Source organism: Macrotis lagotis, chromosome 8 (assembly GCF_037893015.1).
Source record: "Macrotis lagotis isolate mMagLag1 chromosome 8, bilby.v1.9.chrom.fasta, whole genome shotgun sequence".
Classification (NCBI taxonomy): Eukaryota; Metazoa; Chordata; class Mammalia; order Peramelemorphia; family Peramelidae; genus Macrotis; species Macrotis lagotis.
In genome coordinates, this window is record NC_133665.1 from 62,659,477 (window position 1) to 62,687,476 (window position 28,000).

The 28,000-nt window shown below is 37.7% G+C and overlaps 1 protein-coding gene across 5 annotated transcripts in view; it reads right to left on the reverse strand.

Annotated features, from left to right (window-relative positions):
* IL4R (interleukin 4 receptor) overlaps positions 1-28,000 on the reverse strand; it is a 59,725-nt gene that overhangs the window by 19,906 nt on the left and 11,819 nt on the right. For 4 of the 5 annotated variants that reach the window (XM_074197398.1, XM_074197396.1, XM_074197394.1 and 1 more), the window contains exons 2-7: positions 15,456-15,559; positions 11,630-11,771; positions 8,500-8,672; positions 7,012-7,163; positions 1,776-1,935; positions 413-512 (exon numbers count right to left, since the gene is read on the reverse strand). In XM_074197398.1, coding sequence (XP_074053499.1) covers positions 413-512; positions 1,776-1,935; positions 7,012-7,163; positions 8,500-8,672; positions 11,630-11,771; positions 15,456-15,525 — 797 coding nt within the window. In that variant the 5' untranslated portion in view covers positions 15,526-15,559. The remainder of the gene's footprint in view (positions 1-412; positions 513-1,775; positions 1,936-7,011; positions 7,164-8,499; positions 8,673-11,629; positions 11,772-15,455; positions 15,560-28,000) is intronic. The other variant, XM_074197397.1, reaches the window with a different exon arrangement.

Here is a 28,000-nt window from a genome sequence, read left to right on the forward strand (position 1 = left end):
GGAGCTTGACTTGGGAAAAACTCAAACATAAGGTTCTACGAAGTTCATATTTAATTCCAGAGGGAACAGGAAGCTGCTGAAGATTTTTTGATCAGGGAAGAGACAAGGTCAAATCTATATCTTAGAATATTACTTCAAAAATCTTTGTGAAGGATGGATTGGAGTGGGGTAGGTAGGAATGGGAGAAAACGTAGAGACAGAGACAGGGAGATGAGTTAGAGGACAATTTTAAATCTAGGAAGCAAGAGACTGAAGTGGAGAGGAGAGACAAGAAAACGTAGACAGTAGTAGAATCAACAACAAGTATCCACCATCACATTCTATAAATTAAGATGATGCCTATTTGGCTTACTAGGAAGTCTACTGACTAAACTAATATAAAGGAGACCACATCTCCCACAAAACTACTTACTTGATGACTCCGAAATAGCACAGCAAATTAATAAGCAGGATGATGATACAGAAAATGGGTACCCCCATTTCCAGGCGTTTCCAAAAAGGTAGTTCATACTCTATGAAACAAAGAGACCAGTACAGAGTTACATTTTGCTATACAGCTGGGAACTTTTTGAAATAGACCAATTCAATTCAATAAGCATTTATTAAGTACTTACTATATATCAGATGGTGGGAATATGTCTTAAGTTGGAGATACAAAAAGAGACAAAAGACAATAACCATCCTTTTTTGAATGCCAACTCATGTGAGTGAAAGAATAAATGAATGAATGTATTTTGTTTTAGGTTTTTGCAAGGCAAATGGGGTTAAGTGGCTTGTCCAAAGCAGGTAATTATTAAGTGTCTGAAGCTAGATTTGAACTCAGGTACTCCTGACTCCAGGGCCAGTGCTATATCCACTATGCCACCTAGCTGCCCCGAATGTATTTTTTTTTAATGTATAGAGTGCTTACTGCATACCAGAGGAAGTGTTGTATAAAGGATTGGGAACAAGCTTCCAGGTCAGGAGGACCTTCGCTTTTTGACTCTGGGGAAAGTCATTTAACCCCTCAATTCCCTATGGAAACTCTTAGATTAGAAGTTGCAGAGAATGTGTCAAATAGAAGGAATTTCCTTACCCAAGATTCCCCTATCCATTGAAATCCCAGATCCAAACCCAATCCCTATTATATGCCAAACAATGAAATATGTATAAGGACGAAATAACAAGAAAGTCTGCCCTGGGAGAGATAGACATAAACAAAATATGAACAAAGTCAACAAAAAATTATCTTGTTGGAGGAAAAAGAAATGATCATTGAAAGGGTCAGGAAAAGGTTTTTGTAGAAGGGGGCACTTGAGCTGTGTTTTGAAGGAAGTAAGAGGTTCCATGATTCAGAGCTGAAGAGGGAGAATATTTCAGACATGGACAGCCTGGTAAAGAATCAGCCATTGAGAATATTGTGTAAAGAGACAGACCACAAAATAAAGTTATCTGAGAGGAATTGTAGAAAGAGCATTAAATTTGGAGTCTCTGGCCCTGAATTCAAATTTATGTTTTGCTACTTGGCATCTATCTAATAACCTTAGGCAAGTCACTTCAACTCTGGACCAGAGTTTCTTTTTAAAAATCAGAAGACTGAACCAGATGACTTCCAAGGTCTCTTCTAGTTCAACAACCAAAATACTATGCATTGGGAAGTTTCAATAGGAGGGTAGATTTCACCTTTAAAGGTTCTTGGGCTACTGGGAGACTCTTGGTCCTTTGTATCAGCTTAACAAATTCTAGAATATTAGCTCCTTCAAGGTCATGTGAATAGTTGGATGCTGATTACTCACCATTATACCACTCCACGGTGCAGCCCCAATCACTCGATGTTCCATTGTAGTATTCTGGAACATTAGTCTTCACTCGAGCAATATAATAACTTTTATTTTCCAGTTCGTTAGCAAGGATGGTCAGTTTGGGTTCTGTCAAGTCCTTCCAGATTATGCCAGGCTGGAAGAAAATATAAGCAATCAGATAACTATATGCCCTACAATGAGAAGAGACTGTACCTCTCCAGCATCTCCACAGATATTATATATGTATCCTTGGTATAATTTTATACCAAGGATAAAGGATAAAGATATGGCAATTGAAGGGGTCAGGAAAAGCTGGAAGAGATCTTAGAAGTCACATAATAGGGTTTTCTTGGCAAAGACAGTGGAGAGGCTTGCTTCTTTCTTCTCCAGCTCATTTTATAGATGAGGAAACTAAGAGTTAAGTGACTTGCCTAGGGTCACATAGCTGTGAGTTTCTGAGGTCATATTTGAGATCAGTACCCCATCCACTGTGACACCTAGCTTGCCTCATTTATTTTACAAATGAAGTGAATGAGGACCAGCGAAGTTAAGTGACTTGTCCCAAATTGCACAGCAGTCAGTGGTGGAACTGGGATATGAATCCAAATCATCTTATTCTAAATTTCTAAAAAGAGCTTTTAGTTCTTCTGGACTGCATGGCCCAACAAAAACCTTCATGGGTTACACACAGAATTCAATACTCATTCATGAATATGATGCTCCCATTCCACCAACTAAGCAGAACAACAAATGCAACCCTGGCGTCAGGATTGGGGCTCAGGTTGGACACACCTGCTAAATTTAGAAATCTTTCCACTATTCCATAGTGTTTCCTCTAAGAAGGAAGAGCGCTGAAGTTAAAATATTGCCCACTGCTAGCCTTAGCAACAACAATAAAAATAATAGCAAGAGTATATAGAGCATTTTAAGGTGGGAAAAACATATTACAGTTATTCCCCTGTAAAATAAGTGCATTATGGTTCCATTTTACAGAAGAGGAAACAGGAGAAGAAAGGCTAAAGTGACTTCCCTAGGGTTGCACTGCTAATAAGTATCCAAAGTAAAGACTTGGAACTCAGGTCTAAATTCAGGATTTTTATCTGCTATATCTCTTAAATATTCCTTAGGTAGCTAGTTCCTTCATTTAAGGAGGAGACAGGATAGTGGCATCTCAAACATCTCTTCATTTCCCATCTGACTTTGAGAATTCTTGAATTTCTCTTTTGGAATTCTTTGAATATTCTCTACCCCCTCATTTTTCCAGTCTTCTTTTGTGCCTTGCCTTTTCTCAATTTTAAACTGCCTGAGGAGTTTATCTCCAGCACTTTGCAGTGTTTCCCAATAAACATGATAAATGTTCATTGATTATTTAGGTCCATAGAATACTGTGGGTTATAGGCTTGCTGATAAAATTTCATTAAAAATCTTCATGAACTGGGATGTTGTAGAAAGAACAATAGGTTTAGAGTTAGGAGACTTGGGCATGAATCCCAGATAGCCGTATACTCTTTTTATGTGACCTTTGCACTAGTCACTTAGATCTCAGTTTCTTCATCTTTAAAATTGGGGGGGAGGCGGCTAGTTGGCGCAGTTAATAGAGCAGCGGCCCTGGAGTCAGGAGTACCTGAGTTCAAATCTGGCCTCACACACTAATAATGATCTAGCTGTGTGGCCTTGGGCAAGCCACTTAACCCCACTGCCTTGCAAAAAAACTAAAAAAAAAAAAAAGAAATAGACTTGAAAAATTCCGGGGCGGCTAGGTGGCGCAGTGGATAGAGCACTGGCCTTGGAGTCAGGAGTACCTGAGTTCAGATCCAGCCTCAGACACTTAATAATTACCTAGCCATGTGGCCTTGGGCAAGCCACTTAACCCCATTGCCTTAGAAAAATCTAAAAAAAAAAATTGGGGGGGAAACCTTAGAACATAGATATGGAGTTGGAAGACATTAAAAGTCAAATGGCACAATTTCCTCATGTTACAGATGAGAAAATTGAAGACTCAGGAAGTGATTAGCCCAGGATTCCAGTTCAGGATCTCTGTATTCAATGGTTTCCCTAGACCTATAAGCTCTGAATTCTCTGATCTTATATTTGTATATTGCTTGTTTATATTGCAATTCTTTTCATTTCTTTTGTATTGTGCATTTAAAAATCACATTCCCAGACTACAGAACCAAGAGATGAAAGTGCCAATGCCCTGTTTACCAGTGGCAAAAGAGTGGTAAAATAAAGGCAATGTAAGATCAGAAAAGGGGGAAAAGTAATAACAGGTCTTTCTTCCTCTAATCTTCTGGATGATTTTGCTTGATACCGTTGTTTTATCATCTTGTTATCAATCTCTTTTTGTGTGTGTGTGCTATTCATAATCAAAACATTTATATAGTTCACATAAAGTCTGAAAAATCTCACTTAATTGTTCATAACCTTGGGAGATAGTTACAATTATTATCTCCATTTTACAGATGAAGAAACTGAGTCAGAGGTTAAGTGACTCGTCACACATTTGGGTCTAAGGCCAAATTTGAAGTTGGGCCTTTCTGGCTGCAGGTCCAGGGCTCTAACCCCTATGCCATCTCACTACTTTAACCACTCTCTTGAGATTTTGCTTGCACTGTCACTAAAATTTAAATTTAAGATCTATTCTCCATAGTCCTTTTCCCTGAATTATTTCAAAGTATTACTAAAGAAGCTACTTTGCATAAAGTTCCTGTTTGTTGCTACAGACCTTGTAGGCACGTGCAGTTCCCAGGGTGTGGTCACTACCTGGTGGGGAATGGGTCTAAGCAAAGCAGGAAAGGCAATGCCGCTGAAGACTGGCTCTGCTCCGAGTGGGAAGGGAACAGGTGTGGCCAAGTGCTTTCCACCCACACTGAAGCTGTGTTTAGTGAACAGATTAAAAAGAGAGGAGCAGTATACATTGATTGTTGTTGTTTGTTGAAACTACTTTGCAGAAGAGGATACAGAAGAGCCAGGAGATCTGGAGCCTTCCTCAGTAAAATGGCCAAACATTTCTGTGATAACTTAGGACTTCTGGCTCAGCAAGAAGGTTTTTTTCTCCTATAGGGAATGATTGACAGCACTTAATAATATGATTGGTAGGGCTTAATAACATGATAATGAAGTGATATTTCCTTATCACTTATCTTCTCTTTTGGAATAATGAGATTTGAGAACCTGTTGCAGCAATCCACATAGAGGAGTAGGAACCATATGTGTGTGTCTGTGTGTATGTATGTTTGTGTATACATGCATATATAATCAAAATGAGAGCAATATGAATATATATGTAAATGCATAAATGAGAGCTAAAAAGAATCATCCACTTAAAAAGCCCCGAGGAAAGTAATAGGTTTTATTATCTTATAAAAGGAAACAAGTTTGGGAAAATCAGGGATTTTCTTTTTGGTTTTTACAAGGCAATTGGGTTAAGTGACTTGCCCAAGGTCACATGGCTAGGTAATCAATAAGTGTCTGAAGCCACATTTTAACTCAAATCCTCCTGACTCCAGGGCTGGTGCTCTATTTACTGTGCCACCCAGCTGCCCCAAATCAGAGATTTTTAAAAATTATCTTTTCTTTGAAGGAAAAATTTTTTTAATGAAACAAGGTCAAAGGTGATTTTTGTTTTAATTTAAAAAACAAAGAGGATTGCATATCAGGGATATCCTGCTGCCAAGGAATTCTGTCTGCTCCCCCCTCACATGCTCTGTCCAATCTACTTTTAAGGGTCATTTCTTTTTTGGCTTACAAACATGCAAACCAGAGTCCCAAAAGACTAGTTTTAAGTTTACTGACAGAATAAAAACAACTTCATTAGAGGCAACAGATTGAGGGGTCTTTCCTTGTTACTGATTTTCCTAACTGCTTTGTTCTCCATTCCTCAGCTCCTACAACTCACCACTTGGTCCCTGGATGACGGTTTGCCTAGACCCTACACTTCTCACCACTTTTGCATCCTTCTGAATCTGACTGCCTGTCCTGCCCACTGACTCAAGACACATTCGTGTGAATGTGCACAATTTCTGAAGATGCCACTTCTTGCCTACAGACCTGCTGCCACAGATACCAAGGGAAGAGATGAGAGTTGATAAATCATTGAAAAATAACAACAAAGAAGAGAAGAGAAAAAGAAAAAATCATAGTGAAGACCAGATACTGAGCAATTAAGGGATGGAGAGTGATACCTCCTTAGAAGAAGGATCTAGGCTTCATTTCCTACTCCATTACTTACCATATACACTCTAGGTCAGTTCCCTTTTTCCAAGCCTCACTTTATCCATTTGCAAAAGGAGGGGGGTGTCTAGTAGTTTCTAGGGTCCCCTTCCAGCTCCAAATCTCATAAGCCATGCTTTTGTCCAAACTCTCCTCCATGCCTGGAATGTTCTCTCTCCTCCCAGCCTCTTGAAACTCTGAGCTCCTTTTAAGGATCTCTTCAACCTCCCGTATGACTTTTTTTCTTGCTCACAATACAATACAATACTTTTTGTCAGTGGAAGGGAGACATATGGAATATCTGAGTTGGTAACATTAAGAGACTTCCAGGATTTGCATATGTACAGTTTCCTTTCAATTATGGAAGTTGTTATTGTTGAATTCTTTGCAAGTTCAAGGAGACATAAGAGGGGAAGGGAACAAGCATTTATATAGAGAGCCTACTATGTACCAGGAACTAGGTGGAGCACTTTTATCTCTATTTTACAGTTGAGGAAACTGAGGCAGAGTTAAGTGACTTACCCAGGATCATACAACTAGTAAGTATCTAAGGAACTCAGATCTTTTTGCCTCCAGGTTCAATGTTCTTTATACACTGAGCCACTTAGTTGCTTCTGACAAGTTTTAAGATGAATGCATATACGTAATAAACAAGTTTTGTGTTTTTTGGAATATTTTACTTACCACATTATATATACCAGGTAAGTGAAATTTATGTTACAATTATTAAACTTTTTCTTTTATCCACAACAATTTAACACCCAACATTTCAAAGCACACCTAGTAAAACTCAAAGAACACAAATCTCTTCATTTTACTGTTAGCAAAACTGAAGAATATTTACTTTGGTAAAGGATTTTCTCAAGGTCCTATGGCTAGACTAAAACCCAAATTTTTTGATGCCTAGGCTAGTATTTTTCTCACTATACTAAGATAACCTTGGTTCTGAAAAGCTGACCTGAGATGGAAAAAAGAGCAGGGGTAATGAAAAAATTCCCAAAGTTTCATGGTTACTTACGGTTGTGCTATCTTTTTTCTTAATCTCAACAGTATATTTGAGCTCATCAATCAGAAGGCTATATGAAGAGTAATTGTTGTTCCAAGTCAGGATGAAGACATCTTTTTCTGGTCCTTGAGAGAGGACAATGTCTCTTGGGGTTTTGGGCTTCACTGTCAGGAAAATGATGCTCATTAGTAAACTCTATCCACAAGATTAGTTGGAAGTCTGGGAGTCTCAAGAGAGCACAAAAGAACAGGTATTAGACATATTCTGCCTTCTCAGGGACTTGGAGAACTATGCTGGATTCAATAAATTGACATTGGTCACTGGGTCAGAGAAACTCTACACTTCTAGAGAACTATAGGTCAGAAGTCTCCTCTATTCTGTATTTTTTTGGGGGGGGGGTTGCAAGGCAATGGGGTTAAGTGACTTGCCCAAGGTCACACAGCTAGGTGTGTCTGATGTCAAATTTGAACTCAGGTCCTCCTGACTCCAAGACCAGTGCTCTATCCACTGTACCGCCTAGCTTCCCCCCCTCTATTCTGTATTTTAAACTCTCTCTGACTGAGCAGCCCAGTATCATTCATACTTCAACTGGTTACCAGTCCCTCAATTATAATGGTGGAGACTTTCAGAGGCTGTCTATGCAGAGAAGTACCCTAATATTTCCAGGTATCCATTTGCCTAAAGGCTATACTCACTCCCTTATTCTACAGCAAAGGATCACTAAAGACTAAATAAGGCATTTGATCATAGCATTCAAAAGTTGGAAGGGACCTTGGAAATCACCTATTCTAACACCCTAATCTTATGGATGAGAAAATTGAAGCCAAAAGAAGGGAAGCAACTGGTCTATTTGGTGACCAAAGATCTAGGATTTGACCCCAGAACTGATATTCTTTGTCTTCTCTGAGGATAACTAAGGATCATAGTGTTGGCAAAATTTTTAAATGTCATTTTGGCTAGCAACCTCACTTTACAGATGAGGAAACTGAGATTTGGAGACATTACCTGAGATTAAAGTCCCAAATTTATCTTTATCCCCAATTACAAAGGAGTAAAAGTGAGCTATATGTATCAAAATGAGAAAAAGGAAAATGTTCTTTATCCACTGTCATATTTCCCTGTAAATAGAATCTTTGCCTAATAATCTCCAAATCTAGTTAGAACACAAGAGCATGCAGAAACACCAAAAGAATTTCACAACATCCTCATAAGAAGTTCATATTCTGCCTGGTTTTCTTAGTGACTTAGAGTGGTTTTTTTTGACTCAGTGGTCCTGGCTCTGTTTTTTAATCTTTCTCATCAAATCATCAATCATCCAAAGAAAGCAAACTTAAGAGATCATCTTGCCCCCCCCCCCCCCATTAAAGTGGCTACAGGCAGAAATCAGGACACATTTTTTCACCACATTTTGCCTCACAATAGTCTCTAGGCATAAGCAGGTGACTTAAAAAACAAGAAGAAGGCTACCCTACCCTCACCTCCCTCCCCACCTATAATCACCATTATAGGAAGGTGTGAAGTTCCATCTTTCCCACATTTTCTGGGTGTCAGACTGAATCTTCAGATGGTAGGCATCTACAGATGCAAAGCTGTCCACTTTGGCATGACACACACACTCCAGGGGTGAAGCACCTTTGCTGTCTCTCTTGTTCTCAGGAATACATATCTGAAGTCTGTAAATCATTTGTTTTAGAAGTCAGGTCATTTAAAATTATCTGGGCAGAAGACTTCTGCAAGGCAAATAACCCCCCCTACTCCCTTCCGTTTCATGAGGGGAGACAGTGTGGTACAGTGGAAAGAGCATTAAGAGGCAGCTAGGCGGTGCAGTGGAAAGAGCACCAGCCCTGGAGTCAGGAGGACCTGAGTTCAAATTTGACCGTAGACATTTAATACTTAGCTGTGTGACCTTTGGCAAGTCTTTTACCCTCATTGCCTTGCAACCCCCCCCTAAAAAAGAGCATTAGTCAGAAGGCCTAAGTTCAGAACCTACTAATGATGCTTATGACTTGTGCGACCTTGAACTAACCTGGGTTCAGTTTCTTCATCTGTAAAATGAAGGAGTTGGCCCAGAGTCTAACTTGCTTTTAACCTCTAATGCTATAATCTTATGATTTATAAACCCCTTACTTTACATAAAATAATAAACTAATGCTTACTTAGTACAAGGGCTTTCTCCAAAGCCAAACAGGCAGCAAATGATATTTAGGAAGAAAATCCAGGTCCTCACATGTGCTTTCCTTATGTGAGCCACTCATATGGCCATAATCCTTTTAGAACCAGTTTAGAAACCAGTCCCTGCTTAGGAAGCCAAAGGGAGGGACTAAACCGTACATTTAGTCCTCTTGCTATGCTTCATACTTTACCTGGAACATCTTCTTGCCATCTGCTTGCTACTCTGGGTTTACTGTCCTGTCCTTCTCCCTCCCTCCTCCTTTCTCCAAATGCTTTCTAGAACCATAACCAAATCTATACTGCCACTGCTACCAGGAAGGGCCTGTCAATCAACTTCTTTAACGCTCCACTTACAATTTCTTTGACTGGCCACCCCTCTCCTATATATGTTGTCTTCTCCTATTAGAACCCAACTCCTTTAGAGCAATTTTATTTATTTATACAAGGTCATGGGATTAAGTGACTTGCCCAAGGTCACACAGTTAGGTAATTATTATGTGTCTGAGATCAAATTTGAACTCAGGTCCTCCTGACTCCAGGGCCGGTGCTCTATCCACTGCACCGCCTAGCTGCCCCTACAGGTACTATCTTGATTTTTGTATATGTATTACCAGAACTAAACACAATGCTTAAAGCAGGACATCTTAAGCTCTTAATAAATGGTTTCTCGTTCATTCATTCATTTACTCATTCATTCATCCTGGCTATTCACATCTGTGATGCTGGAAGCAAGAAGAGCATTAGAGTTCATTTAGAATCTATATAAAATTTGTGGCCCTCATCCATGTCCTTGGTGCTGTCTTGATGTGGAAATGATAAAGATCCAGGCATTCTTCCTCAATCATTAAAAAGAATTATCAGAGTTTGAATAACCTGAGTAATTGGTAACTGAAAGTTGGCAACATCCTTCACCTAAAATTTCTCTTCCTTTGCATGACTTCCCTCAAGTTCTAGCCTCTAGGTGTCTTGAGTTAAGACTTTTGTCTTATCTAGTGTGAATTAAAATGTGCCATAATAAAAGACTGAATTCTGCATTATTGATTTGTCTGTGACAATCAGATAATACAATAGACAGAGCACTGGGCCTAGAATCAGAAAACCTGAGTTCCAATGTGAAATCATACACTAGCTGAGTGACTCTAGGCAAGTCACTTAAGAGCTGTCTTGCTGTTTCCTCAACTGTAAAATAATAATAACAGCTACTTCACAAAGTTATTGTAAGGATAAAATGACACAATATTTGTAAAGCACTTTGCATAGAGTCTGGAATATAATAGGTGCTTGAAAAATTTTGTTCCTCTTCCCTTTAGTGAAGACTCCTAAATAGCTTGAATGAGCTAGGCAGGGGATTACATTAGTGACAATTAGCTTTAATTGGGCTCAACATATAATCCCAGGTGTTCCAAATCAGCACCTGTGTTTGGAGAGCAAACAACGAAAGCTTTACAGCTTACATGAGACCACATATGTAATCTTTCCAAGACATTAACAACTCTTTCTAATTGAGGCAGAGTTGTTGTACAGTAGAAATGGTATTAATTCTGTCAGAGGACCCAAAGGACCTGAGTTCAAATGTCACTTTGAATGCTTACTATCTGTTTGACTTCAGGCAAGTCATTTAACCTCCATGGGCCTCAGCTTCCTCATCTGTAAAAAGATAGGGTTGAACTAAATTGCCTTGAAGGTCCCTTTCAGTTCTAGCTCTATGATGCTCACACACAAAAAAGGGGATGAATGTTTCCCTAAGAAAAGACTATTTCCTATTTCAGAAGTACTTCTCAACACATCTACCATATTCTGACCCAGCCTCTAAACTCATTGTTGGGTGTAGACCCAGTGGAAAGCATGCACTTTTGCCAGAGTGTAGATGTCTATTCTTGTTCCAGTTATTATTGTAAACACTGCCATAGGCTATATTATTACCTTTAGTAGAATGAGCCTATATTGGGAAGACTATGCAAATCCAGCTACATGATCTTGAGTAAATGATTTAAATCTTCTGTCCTCTTTAGAGGCCATCTAGTCTAACCCTTTCATTTCAGAGATTGGTCTCCAGGGGTCTTCCACAAACTACAAATCTACTGCCCTATTTGCTTTATTTTAAAATGTAAATGTTTCGCTTTGAGTCCATAGAAAAAGAGCCTAGTTTACTGACCCCAAATGAAGAAATTGTGGGAGAGAAAAGGGACTTGCCCAAGGACCAATGAGCAGAGGTGAATTTGAACCTACATTCACTGTATCACACTGCTTCTGATGATGAGGATGGGGGTAGGCTACTATTGTCTTATTTGGATTTGGTACTGCCTTTAAATATATGAGTGTCTTATCACCCACACTAGACTAGGGCAGGGGTTTGTCTTATTTAAACTGTATCTCCTTTAACTTCTAGTAAAAGGGCCACACCGAAGTTGCTTAATACATGATGAATGTTGTAGAATGAATTGTCTGCAACACTCACAATGAATCATCATTAGTCCGTTCATACTCCAGCCGGAATTCAGAACTGCAGTTGATCGGTCTGTTCATCTTCCACTCACAGCTAATCAATGTATCATAGTCACAGTAGCAGTTGACATTTGAAATATTCAAGTCTGCCCTTGCTAGGAAAAAAAAAATCTCTATTAACAGAGACTTTAACAAACAGAAGATATGCCTTTAGGAGCTTGCTGGGGATTTATCCAAACACAATTTTTGTCTTCTAGAGCAAATTTGTAAAATGTTAGAACTGGAAATGAAACTTAGGACCCCAAATAAGAATGTAATATCTACAATTATCTTTAGAATATGGAACAAGGAATGGAAATTTCATACCTTAAACGAAGAGTTGGAGGGTCCTTGAGAACCTAAAGCAGAAAATGTTGGAATTGGAAGAGACCTTAGGGGCCAACCATTCTAAACCTCTTGTTTTACAGATGGAAACTGAGATTGAGAGAGTGGAAAATAACTCACCCAAGACAACCCAACTAACTAACGACAGCTAGAAAATACTAGAATTCTCCTGACTAACAGTCCAGAGTTCTTTCCAGTACGTGAGCAGATGCTACTACTCTAAGTTAGGAATTCTGGTCTGTCTCTTTCAGTCTTCTCAAATTAAACAAAATCTTAGACAAAAGAAAAAACAAAGTAAAAAAAAACCTTAATGATAGGAAACCAGAATCCATTTTTAGATCCCTTAAGATATCTATGTAAATTAGCAGAAGCCTACAGGCTTGGGCTTGGGGACATGGGGGTGAGTGGGGAAGTTATGCTACATCAAAGAAAAAAAAAGTTAAAGACAAATAGGAATTTTAATGAAAAATGAACAAAGAATGTTAAGTGAAAAGGTACAGTCAAAATTACCTAACCAGGGGTTCTTAAGCTAAGATCGCTGAACAATTTTTTTAAAAGATTATGATCATTATAATTCAATACAAATGGTGTCTTTCATAATCCAATATATTATTTTATGTATCATAAAAATGTTATTTTTGAAGAGGGTTCATAGGTTTCACCAGGCTGTCAATGGGATGCATAATTTAAAATAAATTAAAGTTAAGATCCCGAGATCTAATCCAACCCACTCATTTCACAGGCAAGAAAACTGAAGCTCAGAGAAAGGAAGAGACTTGACCAACTTGCCCAACTGGCAACACAACCAGTTGGCAACAGGACTAGAGTTAAAGTTCAGTTCTTCCTGCTTCTGTATTCTATCATAATACAATGCTACCCACACTGATGTCTTTGCACAACATCTCTTAATAAACATATTGAGCAAATCATGCCAACATTCATTTGATGTCAAGGTCTTCTTTGATTATAAAGGACAATGACAACAACCCCAGTTGTACCCCAGTTCTGACTTTTGACACCCCACTTTTTATTCTCCTAATCCTAGCTTTTAGATTGATAAATATCCCAGGGAAGCAGCCAACTTACTTTGGAAACTTAATGGCAAAGATGCCAAAAAAACCTACTGAAAGAAAACTGTAGTCTTTTATGCAAAACCCATGAAAATCAAGGAAAGTGCATAGATCCATCGAATGTGCATCTTTTCTTTGAAAAAGGATCATGAACAATAATATTATATGCATGTCACTGTAAGGTTTACAAAATGCTTCCCTCAGTACCATTGTAGGTAGTAGGCATTGCAAAAAACTTCCTTCTTCATTTTGCAGATATCAGAGACTTCTAAAGGTCAAATGACTTTTAAGTATTGGGACCAGGATATAATCCTAGGTCTCTCTAGACCGCAAAGTTCAGAGCTCTTCACAATCACACCAATCTGTTTCACAATGAGATATCCAATTTGTTCTGCTTAATCAGAAGCAAAGAGGGGAGATTACAAATTGATGCTTGGTATCAGGAACAAAATTGCTAAAAATTAGACCTATTCCAAAGTGGAATGGTGAAAGGTGAAAGAATCCCCCTCATTGGAAATCTTCAAACAGATACCCTATCTTAAAAACAATGATTTCTTTCAGGGGTTCTAAATCTGGGGTCTGTAAATTTGTTTATAAAAATATTTTGATAACTGTATTTTGAAATACAATGGAAATATACAGTGTGAATTCAAACTATTCAACCACTCTATAGGATATATTATTCATATTAATAGAGAGCTAATTGTAATTGATCCCCCTTGTAATCTTATGTATTGTTTTGTGCACCTACAAACATGGTTCTGAACAAGGGATAAAAGGCAATTACAGAATGTAAAACAGATAAGTGATGACATGAAACTGAAAAGCTTCTGTACAAACAAAATTAATGCACTTAGGATAGGAGGGGAACACAAATGGGAAAAAATCTTTGCATCATTTCTCTAATATGGGTAAGATATCCAAGAAATATGAACAGGTAATGGATACACACAAAAACATATATATATATATATATATATATTTATATACACATACATATATGTGTGTCTGTTAACTATTCATATATACATATATATGTATACACATTTTACCTGGGACCCAAAAGCTTTAAGATTAAAACTGCACTAAAAGACTTTGAAGACACCCTGTATTGGTCTAGTCAATATGATAATCAAATGATATAAACAAATAGTTCTCAAAAAAAGAATTGCAAACTTTAAATAACCATATGAAAGAATGCTCTAAATCACTAATAGTGCAGGGGTTTTGTCTTATATAATTTGTATCTCCCTTTGCTTCTGGCAAAGGGTCTTAACACTCTACTTAGGATCGCTTAATAAATGTTGAATGTTGAATGTTGTTGAACAAAAAGGGGGGTTTTATTCTCATCTCTGGAAATGTCACCACCAGGGACACATGCAATTGGCAATAATAGTATTAATAATAGAAAGGAGTATCTAAATTATAGAAATAAGAATCCAAACAACCCTGAAGTTTTACCTCATATCAGGCAAAGATAACAAAAGATAGGAATTGTTCATGTGGGAAGGGTTGTGGGAAGATAGGCACTCCTGTTGCCTTGCTGGTGGAGTTATAAATCAGTATAACCACTTTCAAAGGCAACTAGGAATTATGCAAAAAAAATAACAAAAATATCCATACCCTTTGACTCAGAGATTACATTATTAGACTTATACTTTAAGGAGGTAGTTGACAAGAAGAAAGTCACCACAGGTCCCATATATTTATAGCTGATCGTTTACTAATAGCAAAGATTTGGCAATTAAGTAGCTGTCTATTAACTGGGAAATGGTAAACAAATTGTGGTTCATGAATGTAACTATAAGGTATGGGATGAATTAGATAGCCACTGAGGTTCATTCCAACTCTCAAATTCTATGATTTTGTGAAACAAGAATTTTTTGGGGGGGAAGAGATGGGAAAAAGGGAGTAAGATCTCCTAGTATAGGTCTAAGCCTTAATGTCTGTGAAACAAATATATTGAAGCACCCTCCATGGTGCCTCACACAAGTGAGCACCTAAAATGCCTATCACTTATTAACTTGTTGTAGCCCATGAAGCCATGTAGAACTGTTCTTTTTGCTGTGGTACCCAGAGGCAACTAAGAACAAGCAAAACCTAACTCTGAATCCTGTTTCAGACACTTATTATTTGTGGAATCTTGGACAAGTCACTTAACCTTGTGGGGTCTCAGTTTCTTAATTAGTAAAATGAGAGATATTGAGTTAGATGGTTTCAAAGTTCTTTTCAGTTCCAAGTTCATTATCCTATGAGCTTCTCTGGACTTCAGTTTCCTAATTTGCAAATGAGGGAGTTGGATGACATTATCTCTAAAGTCAGTTCTAGTTCTAATGCTATAAACCTAGATTTATTGGCTTGAATTAAGTAACATTAACAACTTACTGGGCCATCCTGGCCACAACAGGAAGAGGCACCACAAGGCAAACACCGGAGCAAAGAGAGGCAGTCCCATGGGATGTCCCTTCAGGTGGCTATTAGATCTGCACCTATCAAAAAAAAAAGTACTCCCATTAATACCTAGATTATCCAGGCAGTACCATGACCTGAAATCCAACAGAGCAAAACAAATACAGGTGAGTGATATGAGTGGAAGGGGAGAGGCAGTGGATGTTGGAGGGAATCAGCAAAGACATCATGCAGAGGAGGAATTTCAGCTATACCTTGCAGGACACCAGAGATTCTAAAAGGCAATTAATTATGAAGAAGGAATGCATTCCAGATATGGGAATTGGCACCTCTGTAGGGCAAAAGCACAGAAATGTCATATATAAAGAATTGCAAAAAGGACTGTTTGGCTGATTTCTAGAATAAAACGAAGGGATGTCTAATGAGTAAATCAGCTCAAAAGGTCAGGTTGGAGTCAGATTGTGAAAAGTTTTAAATGTTGAAAAAAGAAAGCTTGTCTTTGATCCTAGATGAGATAGGGAGGCATCAGAATTCACAGAACAAGGGAATCAGACCTACGCTTTAGGGATATTATTTTGTCAAACATTTGGAGCACGGGTTGTACAGGAGAGAAGCTTGAATAAGAGAGATCAATCAGAAGGTTGTTGCAATATCCCAAGTGAGAGGGAATGAGGACCTGAACTAGGGTGGCAGCAGATGAGGACAGACAGCAGAATGACAGAAAAGAAATAGGTAGAAAAAGAGAGAGAGAAGTCATTTCTGTAAAGATAATATTTGAACCCATGCTTAAATTTATATGAATAATTAATTTTCAAAGGTGGCATTTGTATCCAGTGCCTTCAAACCAGAAACAAAGTAGGTGCTCATTGATTGGAGAATGGCTAAATAAGTCAGGGGATATGTATGTAGCAAAATGTTATCATGTTTTTAAAAAACATGAATATGATGAATAAAGAGAAGCATGAAAAAGTGTATATGAACTGATAGGAAGTAAGGAGAGGACAGGAAAACAAATATATGATGACTATAACAATATAAGTGAGAATATCAACAAAACAAGAGATACTGACTACTATGAAATTATAATGACTAAATTTGGTTCTAAAGAAAATGAGAGAACTTCCTCCTCTCATTATTTGTAGAACTGGGGTGGGGTGGAGAAGATCCATAGAGTGGAACAGTTAGACTTATTTTTTAATGTATTGATTAGTTCTGTGGAACTTTTTTTTTCTTCCTCTTTTAGAACATTCTTTCTATATGGGATTGTTTTCTGCAAGAGGGCTGGGGAAGAGGAAGAGAGAAATGTAAATGATGGAGAAATAAAAAGATATTTTTAAATTAAATGAAGTTTAATTTAATTTAAATATATTTTTAAAAAAATACATTCCTGCTGGATGAAACTAAAAATACTTTTTGCTCTGAAAAGGCCCTTAACAGTATGGAAGTAAAATGTGAGAGTTGGGAGGTAATTGATTTGTTTTTGTCTGAAAGGACCCATGGCATCACAGGATGATGTCTTGATTTATCTGTGAACTGGATTTAAGTGAGGCAGAATTGCACAAAGTTATCAACCTCATTCTCTCTTCCAGAATCACTGAAAATCAGGACAATTGGTAAATGGCTTGGATGACCCTTGGTGACTTCAATATCTGACCAATTTCTAAGAATTCCACAGCCTCAGTCGTCCATCCTGGCAAGAGAAGTCTTCCCACACTTGGTGTGGATATTCCCCTATCTCACATCACACATCTTGGGAGAGGTAATACAGAGTAGGCAGATGACTCTGCCTCCTACCTGTAAGACCTTGAGCAAATTACTCAAGCTTTCTAGGCTTCAGTTTCCTCTTCTTTAAGCAAAATAGTGGAACTCTGAATCTATAATTCTCTATCCTTAGAACACAGGATGTCAGAACTGAGAATCATCTTGTTTAACCTAGCCCCTTATCTTGTAGATAAAGAAATTTAGGACCTGAATGATGAAGTGACTTGTCTTACCTTACTAGCCCAGTGACAGAGCCAGAGCCAGAATTTATTTTTTTTAATTTACTTAAGGCAATGAGGTCAGAGCGAGAATTTAAATCTCACGAATCCCAATTCAGTGGTCTTTCCTTCATATACCCTAAATTCCTATATCCTTCTTAAGTAGTCTTCAAGAAAGGTTAAAGTGCCTGCTAAAAGAGACGTCTCATTTCAAATCATTTGTTGTCTCCATCTTTGTTGTTCTGTGATATTACCTGTTTTAAAGTCTTTACTATATCATTTTTACTGGTATGGATGCCAGGTCTCCTTTATAGACTTCAGTTTCTTCCTCTATAAAAAGAATGTTTTATACACAATCCCTTTCTCAAAAATCTTTGTGGTTCTATTCTGAAAATGTCCTATAATTTACACTTAAATGAGTTAATTTAACTTAAAATATCTTATGACAGAGTAGTTAAGATAGTCATTTGCTCTCTATTTCAAATAGAGATCACAAAGTCAAGAATGGAATTGGGACCCAGGTCTGTCTCCTCATTTTACAGATGGGGAGAACTTGCGGTTGAGAGAAGTGATTTGTCTAAGGTCCCACATCTAGTGCTTGGCATAGTCAAACTCTCAGTCCTCTCCTATTTTTTCTCAGCTACATGAAACTCAGATTTGAAGTCCTTCTAAAGTGGTCTCAAAATTAAATAACCAATTACCACTCTGTATAATGTGGGGAATAAATACCCAAGCTCTTCATCTCGTCTATTTGTCACAATATTTTAGACAAGAGGGGAAATATACATAAGTCATTACTCCCTGACTAAACTGATAATAAACACAGCTACATTTTGGATTGGTGGTGGTAAATCTCAGTAAAAAACAAAATAAAACAAAAAAAAAACAGATTAGAGAACCTATGATATATGTGAGGAATGTAGGGTGTTTGGCTTCCACAGAATGTAAGAGGAAATTGTTAGTTTTAAAAAATATAAACATTACAAACACTGGGGTCTGCCTGTGGCTGTTGTGCTTACATGCAACTATGTGAGTGTAAGACAAAAGAATTGACCCCAACTTGATCAGAGCTAAGATTGGTTCAGGTCTGCTCCATCTGGTTCTGAGTTGTCCTAGGGTCCCTGTCCGTTGCAAGGGTGTCTGCTCAAGGAGGTTCATAATATTACTATAGACTCCCCTATGCTCATTAGTATAATGACCAGGATAGGGAAAACATTATTAGAGTGGTTTGGAGGTGAATGTATTGAGACTGTAAACCCTGTCCAATGACTGGCATGGAGAGGAGCAAGTCTTACAAAGTGCATATAAGATTAGACATTGTCACAATTTGACACCTTTTCCTACCAGACAGAATGGCCCTTCTCTGAAGAAAAATTATATAATTAACAAAAAAGGTATAATCACTCTGTACTAAGTATTTATAATTATGAACCATTTATAACAGTATGTTTCACAAAGAAAAGAAGGATACATTAGAGGTTATAAAAGGAAATTTAAAAAAAAAAACACTATTTGCTTTGTGACCATAAAGTTCATTAATAACCATACAAACAGTCTGTGAGTACTTAGAATCATTCGATCTTAGAAGTGGGAGGGATCCTAGAGGGCTGTCAAAAGGAGTCAACTAATTTAACTGTTCGTTTTATAGACGGGAAAACTGAGGTCCAGAGAGTTTATATTGTTAGTAGAGACAGGGCTGGGACTAGAACCCAGGCTCCCTGTCTCTCAACCTAGAGACTTTTCTCACACTAGGCCTGGTTAATGAATACTTAAACTCTGGGAACTCCACATTTAGGATCATTCTTGTCTTCAGCTATTTGGGAGAGGGTTTAGACAATTGGCTGCTTGGTCTTTTAGGGCAGAACCTGGATCAAAGAAGTAGAAGTTACAGGAAATCAGAAGTTAGTGTGATAGAAGGAAGTACTTTATAAGCTTCCCAACTGTCAAATAATATAAGCTTTGGTATCAGAGCTGTTGCCCAGATACGCCTTGGGCAAGTACCCTCCTCTTTCAGGAAATAAGATAAGAAATTTCTTTGACTGTAATCACTTCTTTCACAAGGTATCATTTACCTGGGCCTGAGACAGCTTAGGGGGTGCAAATGGATAAACAGGGAGTGTAATGTGACCCTGAGACACTTACTAGCAGTGTGACCCTGGACAAGTGCTTGCTTCGGTTGCCTCAAGCTTAAAGTGGGAATAACACTGAAAGATTGTTGTTAAAAAATCAAATGAGATAATATTTGTTTTTTTTTTAAAAAAGCATTTAGCACATATAAATATTTCTTTTCTTCCCTTCCTCTACCCCACTCATTGGTCCAAGGACTTGTTTCTTTGCTCTATACCTGCTTTCTTAGTCTGATTTATACCTTTTTCAAAAAGCTTCATGTCATCATCCAGGGTTCTTAACCTTTTTTTTTCTAATTTCATGGACTCTTGGCTGTCTGGTGAAGTCAATGGACCTCTTTATCAGAATCATGTTCTTAAATACATAAAATAAATTACTTAGAATTACAAAAGAAGTCTATTATTTTGAAATATAGTTATTTAATTTTTTTCTTTAAAAAAACAAGTTCAGATTGACTAAATATGGAAATGTTTTGTATAACTATAATGTATATCAAATTGTTTCCCCTTCTTGAGGGCAGAAAGGAAAGAATTTAGAACCAAAAATTTTTTTGACGTAATTTGGGGGAAAATAAATAATTTTAAAAAAATGTTCAGGGATCCCAAGTTAAGAACCTATTGAAAAGAAAGTAGAGGGATGAAAGATTTTTCTTAGGGCATAGAAAATTGGGCAGTGACTTCCGGCCAAGATGGCGGAGAGAAGACAGGCACAGTTCTAAAGTCTCCTGATCTCTTCCCCATCTACCACATGAAACAAACCTCTTAAAAGAAAATTGGGCAGAGAAAATTGGGGAGAGAATTGAGGAAGAGGACTCTACAGATTGATTGGGAAGGTGACAAATTCCTCACAATAGTTGGGAGGAAGGGGATATATCTTCAATCCATGATCCTTTGAGAAGGATAGACTGGGAGGACCCCATGTGCCTATACTGAACTATTTATTCTTCATGCCAAGTTGCCCTGGAGCAGCTAGGTGGTGTCAGCAAGAACTTTGAATCCCACTTACTAGTTTTGTGACTTGGAATGACTCACTTTAACTCTCTGGGTCTCGGTTTTTCTCACTTGAAAAATAGACTGTTGGACTCGATGTCATCTAAGATTCCTTCAACTCAACATTTGTGAGCCTATGAACTTACCCACCCTCAGACAAAATTTTCCCTAGGCAGAAGTTGAGGTTATAGAATGGTTTGCCCTTAAAGGTCACCATTTTTTTCTCTATTAGAACTAATCAACATGAGGCTGGGACCTTGATGTCCTTTTGTATTCCCTCATTCTTTTCCTTCATCTCCTAGTGCTCAGCAAATAAGAGGCACTTAATAAATGTTTGCTAATGGAATGGAACCAGTCCTTCTCTCCCCTCCTCCTTCAGAGCTGCTTCTGAGGGTGCAAAGGGCCTTAGGTCTAATGGTTAAGAGATAGATAATGGTTAAGGGATAATTCTTCCCTTCCCTATCCTTATATTAGCTGACTCTCCACCTTGGCTCCCATTGGGAAATAATCAGATGCATTGGAGTTTTGACTGAGTTGGAGAAAGATTAAGACTCATTTTTTAAAAAAATGACTCAAAGAATTTGAACAACTACCAAAATTTAAATCCCATTCATAATACAATAATACAATTCAACAAATATTTATGAAGCAATTTCTTGACTCAGTGGCTGTGGTAAGGCCTTGCAGGAAAAGCAAAGATTAGATAAATCATGGTCTCTACAATCAAGGAATGCAATCTAGAAGGGTGACTAACAGCAACCAAGATAACAACAGTAGTCAGTATTACAGGATATGGTATGGTCATAAGGTTATGAGGAGGGAGAGGGCTTCCTGAAAGAAAGGATATGTGGTTTCAAATTCAAAGGATGCCTAAGAATTTAAGAGTCAAAACATAGGGGAAAGGACATTTTAGGTTTTGGTTATAGCCTCCTCTCCTCGTTCTCCTTCAATAGCCGATCCCTTGCTAAATTTTGTCTTCTCTCAAGTCTCTCCCCACTCTAATCCATCCTTCACACTGTTGTCAAAGTAATCTTCCCAGAGCACAGGACTAATCTTTTGCTTGGCTTTTCAAGTCTATGTTATGACACACATTGTTTCCTTTTATGCCCTTTGCCTTCCAGTCAAATTGGACAATACTTCATCCTGCATAAATAAAGAACATTCCAGTCTCCCATGTCCATGCTTTTGCATCTGGATTGCAATCCCTTCACTTCACCTCACAGAATACTTAATTTCCTTCAAAACTCAGTTCAACTGATACATCCTATAGGGAGCTAACTATGATTTCCCTCCTCACTTCTACTTGTGAGTTCTCTTACCCTTATTCTTCATGACCCCATGTGGGGTTTTCTTGGCAAAGATATTTAAATGCTTTGCCATTTCCTTCATTTTATTTTATTTTATAGATGAGGGAACTGAGGCACATAGGGTTAATATAACTTGCCACGGGTCACATAGCTAGTAAGGGTCTGAGGTCAGATTTAAACTCAGGAAGATGAATCTTTGTTACCTAGCGGCCTATCTTTTTTTCTATTAGTATATATTTTGTATTTAATTGTATGCAATTTAATTTTAATTAATTGTAATTTTAAATTTATAGATTACATATAATATATAATTAAATTTATATATATATATATATATATATATATATATATATATATATAAAATTCTCTTATAGAATGTAAGGTTCATGAGGGCAAGGACTGTTTTTTTTTAGGTTTTTGCAAGGCAATGGGGTTAAGTGACTTGGCCAAGGTCACACAGCCTGGTAATTATTGTCTAAGGTCACATTTGAACTCAGGTCCTCCTGACTCCAGGGCCAGTGCTCTATTTACTTTGCTACATAGCTGCCCCACAGGGACTGTTTTAATTGTTGTCTTTATATCTCCATTTTCTAATGTTTCCAAAAAATTTGGTAGTTTATGACTTATTTTTAAGGTTGCATTCTTGAATTAAAACTGCTGAATTTTTAGAATTTTTTTTGGATCAATTTAATCTTAAGTTCCTCTAGTTTGATTAATAAAAGTAATGTCTTAATTTGTGATTAAGTATTCAACAAATATATGCCTTGAAAAAATTCTCCAGGGAACACACCCTAATGAAGTGGATGCTGTGGAGGGTTTTTTCAAGTTCCTAAGATACGTAATAAAAACTCCAGCTGATGTAGCATCTGCCTTGGAACTCAGATTTAAATTTGCAAGTTCTACTAGACCCGAGATTTTTTTTTTTAAACAGGTGAAAACAAGCAGCCCTTGTAACTTTCCACATTAAAGTAAAAGTGAGAGAGATAGGAAGGATAGAAGCAGCAGCAGCAGCAGCTGGAATTAGGACGGTTCTAAGAGACAGGGCAGAGGTCACTGGAAACAACATATTTCACTGATTTAGCAGAGTTTGCTACTTTGGGGGCCCAAGTGAATCAACTGAGCCTCCCAGAAAGGCAGGAATGGCTTGATTACAAAAGTTCATTCTGGTGAGGGGGAAAGGTGGTTTACCAGAACTGTGATGAGCAACAGTACTGTGTAACTGGTATTCCAAGAAACAAAGACATATTTGGCAGGGCTCCACCCACAGAAACTTATGAAGCAAAGAAGAGGCTGATCTTCTTCACCCACTCAGGACCATACGCTTTTAGGGAAAAAAACGAAGCAAATTCTGCTTTATCTTGGATCATTTTTTTTTTTTCTAAAAAATGAGCCCTTGGGAGAGGACCACTCCTGGAAACAGCAGCATTGTATTGATCAAGACGAATTCAGCAACAGGCAATGGATTGACCTCATGCCCTAGGTCTGGGATTTTAGATTTATCAATCCAACCTCCTTGTTTTACACAACGGGGGATTTGAGATCTAGAGATGTTCAAAGAGTCAAGATTAAAACTACTTCAAATTCTGTGCCCCTATGAGTGGAAGTTTGAGTCTTTTGGAGATCACCTCAGGTCTACCCTAAAGGAGCCTCCTTCTGCCCTTTAATTCTTACAACTTAACAGTCCCATGAATGGGATTCTGTGAAGAGAAACTTGAGCTAGGCCAGGCTTCCAAGGCCACTAGTGACCCATTCAGCTTGTTGGTAGAGACCACTTCCTTTCCACATTTGTTTATTTTGGTTTGTGTGGGATAAAAATCCACTTAAAAAATATAGAAACTCCTCTGAGTAAAAAAAAAAAGTTTATTTTGGCTTTTCTCGAGAAAAGGGCACACTCACAAAGGTAGTGAAAATCAAAGAGCTGTCCCGAATTGATAGTCAAGCAAGATTATATTGCCCAGCACGATCCTCCTCTTCCCTATTGCCCCTCTCTGTCGACTCACTGGTTAGTCTTCAGAGTTACAGTCTACTTGTAAAAATCTACTCCAGCAACAAAGAAAAGAATGAAAGGTTTTCATAAAATATTACCTCACCATCCAGATGGTGAGAATAACCTTCAGGATTATAACTATCTTATTGAAGTAATATAACTTGTCTGGGAATGCAAGGTCTAGGAACAGTCTACTTATCATCAAACAAGAGGAGTCTTATAAGCTTCTTTGGAATGCAAGGTTTTTCTCTTGGGAAAAAGTCTACTATCCTTCTAGCAGTCAGTAAAAGTAGTCTTATCAAAAGTTAGGAGAATGATCCACCTGTTTGGAATATAAGGGGTTTTCATCTAGAAAAAATTTTAAAATAATAGTTTGTTCTTTCTTTAATATTTCTTAACTCTGAGAGGACTTCACTAGGAATAATAATCCTGAAATGGTTTTATTGGGAATATTCTACTCAGGTTCAAACATAGAAAGGTGGAACATGAGCAGGAGAAGCCTAGAATGGAGCAAAACAGTCTTGTAGATAAAATGATATATGGAGGAAAAACAGAAAGTCTAGTCTAATACCATGCACATAGATGCTTAATAAAGGTTTTTGGAATCCAATTAAAAAGACAGATTATTAACTTTGTTTATACACATGATTTCAAAATTGAGCCCATAAATGATCACAATTTTTAAAGATGCAATCTCTGTGCACAGAAAGAAAATATTTAAGGGCCCCACTTAATATATGCCATAGAGATAGATTTCAAATTTCTATGAAAAGAGGAAGAAAAAAAGGTATGTGTATGAATTGTTGATATAATAATTTACATTTCTCTAGCTTTTTCAGGTTTACAAAGCACGTTGGGGTAGGAAGTATAAGAATTTTATTATCCTCATTTTACAGCTGAGAAAACTGAGGTCCAAGGTCTCAAATGTCTATGCATCAATGGTAAGAAAGAGGAATTAAAAATCTTAACAAAAGCAAATTTGATTTCACTGATATTCTTGAGACTTGGGGGGCTTAAGTTATGACACTGAATAGATATACTTTTTCAAAAGAACTAGGAAGGGCAGCTAGGTGGTGCAGTGAATAGAGTACTGGCCCTGGACTCAGGAGGATCTGAGTTCAAATCCACCTCAGATATTTAATAATTACCTAGCTATGTGACCTTGGGCAAGTCATTTAACCCCTTTGCCTTGCAAAAATAAAAAAAAAAGAAATAGGAAAGACAAAAGTAGGAATGGGGTAACATTGCAGATCAAGAAACTCTACTTCTATGAGAAAATCCAGAAACCAGAGGAGGAAATGTGATGGAGCTGACCACCAGCTTAGTCAAGCATAAAAAAAAAATTATCCTTTCTAAAGTCCTTGGGACTACCAAATGGTTCAACAAATTCAGTTTTATCAATGAATGTGCCACTAAAAAGGATGGATTTTACTTTTGTTACTGCTCTCTGAAGACTACCAGGCCCTTCCATCTGACTTAAGAGTTAAAGTCTCAGGGTGGCTAGGTGGCGCAATGGATAGAGCACTGGCCTTGGAGTCAGGAGTACCTGAGTTCAAATCTAGCCTCAGACTCCCAATAATTACCTAGTTGTGTGGATTTGGGCAAGCCACTTAACCCCATTGCCTTGGAAAATCTTAAAAAAAAAAAGAGTTAAAGTCTCCTATATATGTTGTCCATCCCACTCATCCCATATTAGATGGCTGAGGCTATCTCACCTATTTCTATCCCCAGCACCTAGCACAAAGCTTTGCACAAAATAAGTACTTAATGAATTATTTTTCACTGATTCATTTACCCACAAAGAGAATTTGGTCAATGGAGTATATTATAGACCAGCTGGGCAAAAGGAATAGATGAAGTTTGGGCAACAGATTTCAAGCCTGTCATGATGGAGTAGGAATAATAGGCAACTTCAATTATTCAGACATCTATTGATCTTCTCTCCAAAAGGAGAGCAGCTAATATATTTTTTATTATGCCTTGGTAATCATTATCCTTCAGAAGGTGAAGAAGTAAACAAAGGGAAATTCTAATCTGGGTGTGATTCTCAATAAAATGGAAGAACTGGTTTCTAAAAGTGGAAATGTTGGTAACCCTAGGGGTGGGGGGTGGGGTGACCACTCCCTTCTAAAGTTTGTGGTAGAGGAGAGGAAATAAGAAAATGGTCTGATATACCTCAGGTTTTAGGGACAGTGCTTTTAGCCGGCCCAGGGATGTGAGAAGCTTGAGAATGAAATCCTGGAGATCACAGGTAAACTGAAGCATGTCTCAAAAGTCCAATGTAGGACCAATAGGAATTTGCCAACCAACTTATATTTTAGGTTTTTTTTTTTTTTTGCAAGGCAAATGGGGTTAAGTGGCTTGCCCAAGGCCACACAGCTAGGTAATTACTAAATGTCTGAGACCGGATTTGAACCCAGGTACTCCTCACTCCAAGGCCAGTGCTTTATCCACTATGCCACCTAGCCGCCCCTCCATTAACTCTTGATCTGGAGTAGGTAACATATTTCATCCTTGTTCTCTGGAATTGTGACTTTATTGTGTCCATCAGATTTCCTAAATCTTTCAGTACTGTTTGTCTTTACACTGTCATTACTATTATTAAATTATTCTCCTATTTATATTCACTTTACTCTGAATCACTTCATAAAAATGTTCCCAGCTTTCTCTGAAATCATCCCCTTCAGTTTCTTACAGACTTCTAATATCCCATCATATTCATATACTATCCTTGTTCAACCATTTCCCAACTGGTGGAAAAGCCCTGTCCTTAGAATAAGGTTCTCTGGTTATGAAGTGATATTAGAATAAGAATGTCCTCCATAAGAGAATGAGCACAAATGTAGTACAGTGGATAGTCTATTGAATTTGCAGCCAGAAACACCTGGATTCAAGGTCAAAGTTGACCCCCAGCCTCAGTTTCCTCATCCAACAAATAGGAATAATTACTGCAGCCTGGGCCTTCCAGAATTGTTGTGAGGAGCAAATGACAGTTAAAAAAATCCTCTGAAAAACAACTCCTTACATCTTTCTCTTAAGAATATGTTATTACTTTAACTATATTGTTAGGTACAACTCTGACTCCTAGAGTTTCACAAATCAAATAAACCCATTCTTCTTTGACCTGCAAGGAGTAAGTTAATTTTTAAGGTTTGTAATGAAAGTCCTGTTATAGCCTGCCTGACAATTGCTTAGTCTTGCATTTGAGATCCTCACTATCAGAGGCAGTTTGGTGGTGAAAGAGTCCTTCACATTGGGGTGGCTAGGTGGTGCAGTAGATAGAGCACCCTAGAGTCAAGAGTACCAGAGTTCAAATCCAGCCTGGGATGCTTATTAATTACCTAGCTGTGTGGCCTTGGGCTAAATTGGAAGCTTCTTTAAAGACAGAGGGCATATTTTAATTACCTTTTTATTTTTCCTTTTTCTTTTGCTTTGCAAAAAGCATACGCTTTACTGAGTAAACAGTCACCCTTGACAGTTCCAAAGGACTCATGATAAAAATGCAATCCACCTCCAGAGAGAGAACTAATGAATTATATGTAGAGTAAAATAGATTGTTTTTCTTTATCTTGGCATTTTTTTTGTTTTGGCAACATGGCTGATATGAAAATATGTTTTGCATGATTTCACATGCATAATGGGTATCATATTGCTTGCATTCCCAGTGGGTGAGGTAGGGGCTGCAGGGAGAAAAAGAATTTAGAACTCAAAAATCTTTTAAACTGAATGTTTAAAACTAAATAAAGAAAAAAAGAAAAAAATCTAAATTAGCTTACTGGGGTAAATTAAGCTCTCCATTTCTGTTTTAAATTTGTTTTTATTATTTTCAGCATAGGGACAAGCAAACTACTAATACTTAATCCAAAGGAAAATCTAGAAGTTAAATATTCATTCATCTATCCCTTTATTCATAGACTGCCATTTAAAGTGCTCCCCTCAGGCCTTACCTCCCTTTCTATCCTTATTCCACACCATTGTCCTAACACTCCACATTCCAAGCCAAGGTGGCCTACTAGCTCTCTCTCCAGTTGCACATAGCAATCCTTACCTCCATCCATTCATTCTAGCTGACTGTACTATATGGAAAGTACCCGCTCCTAAAATCTAGTAAAATCTTTCTTCAAGGCCTAGC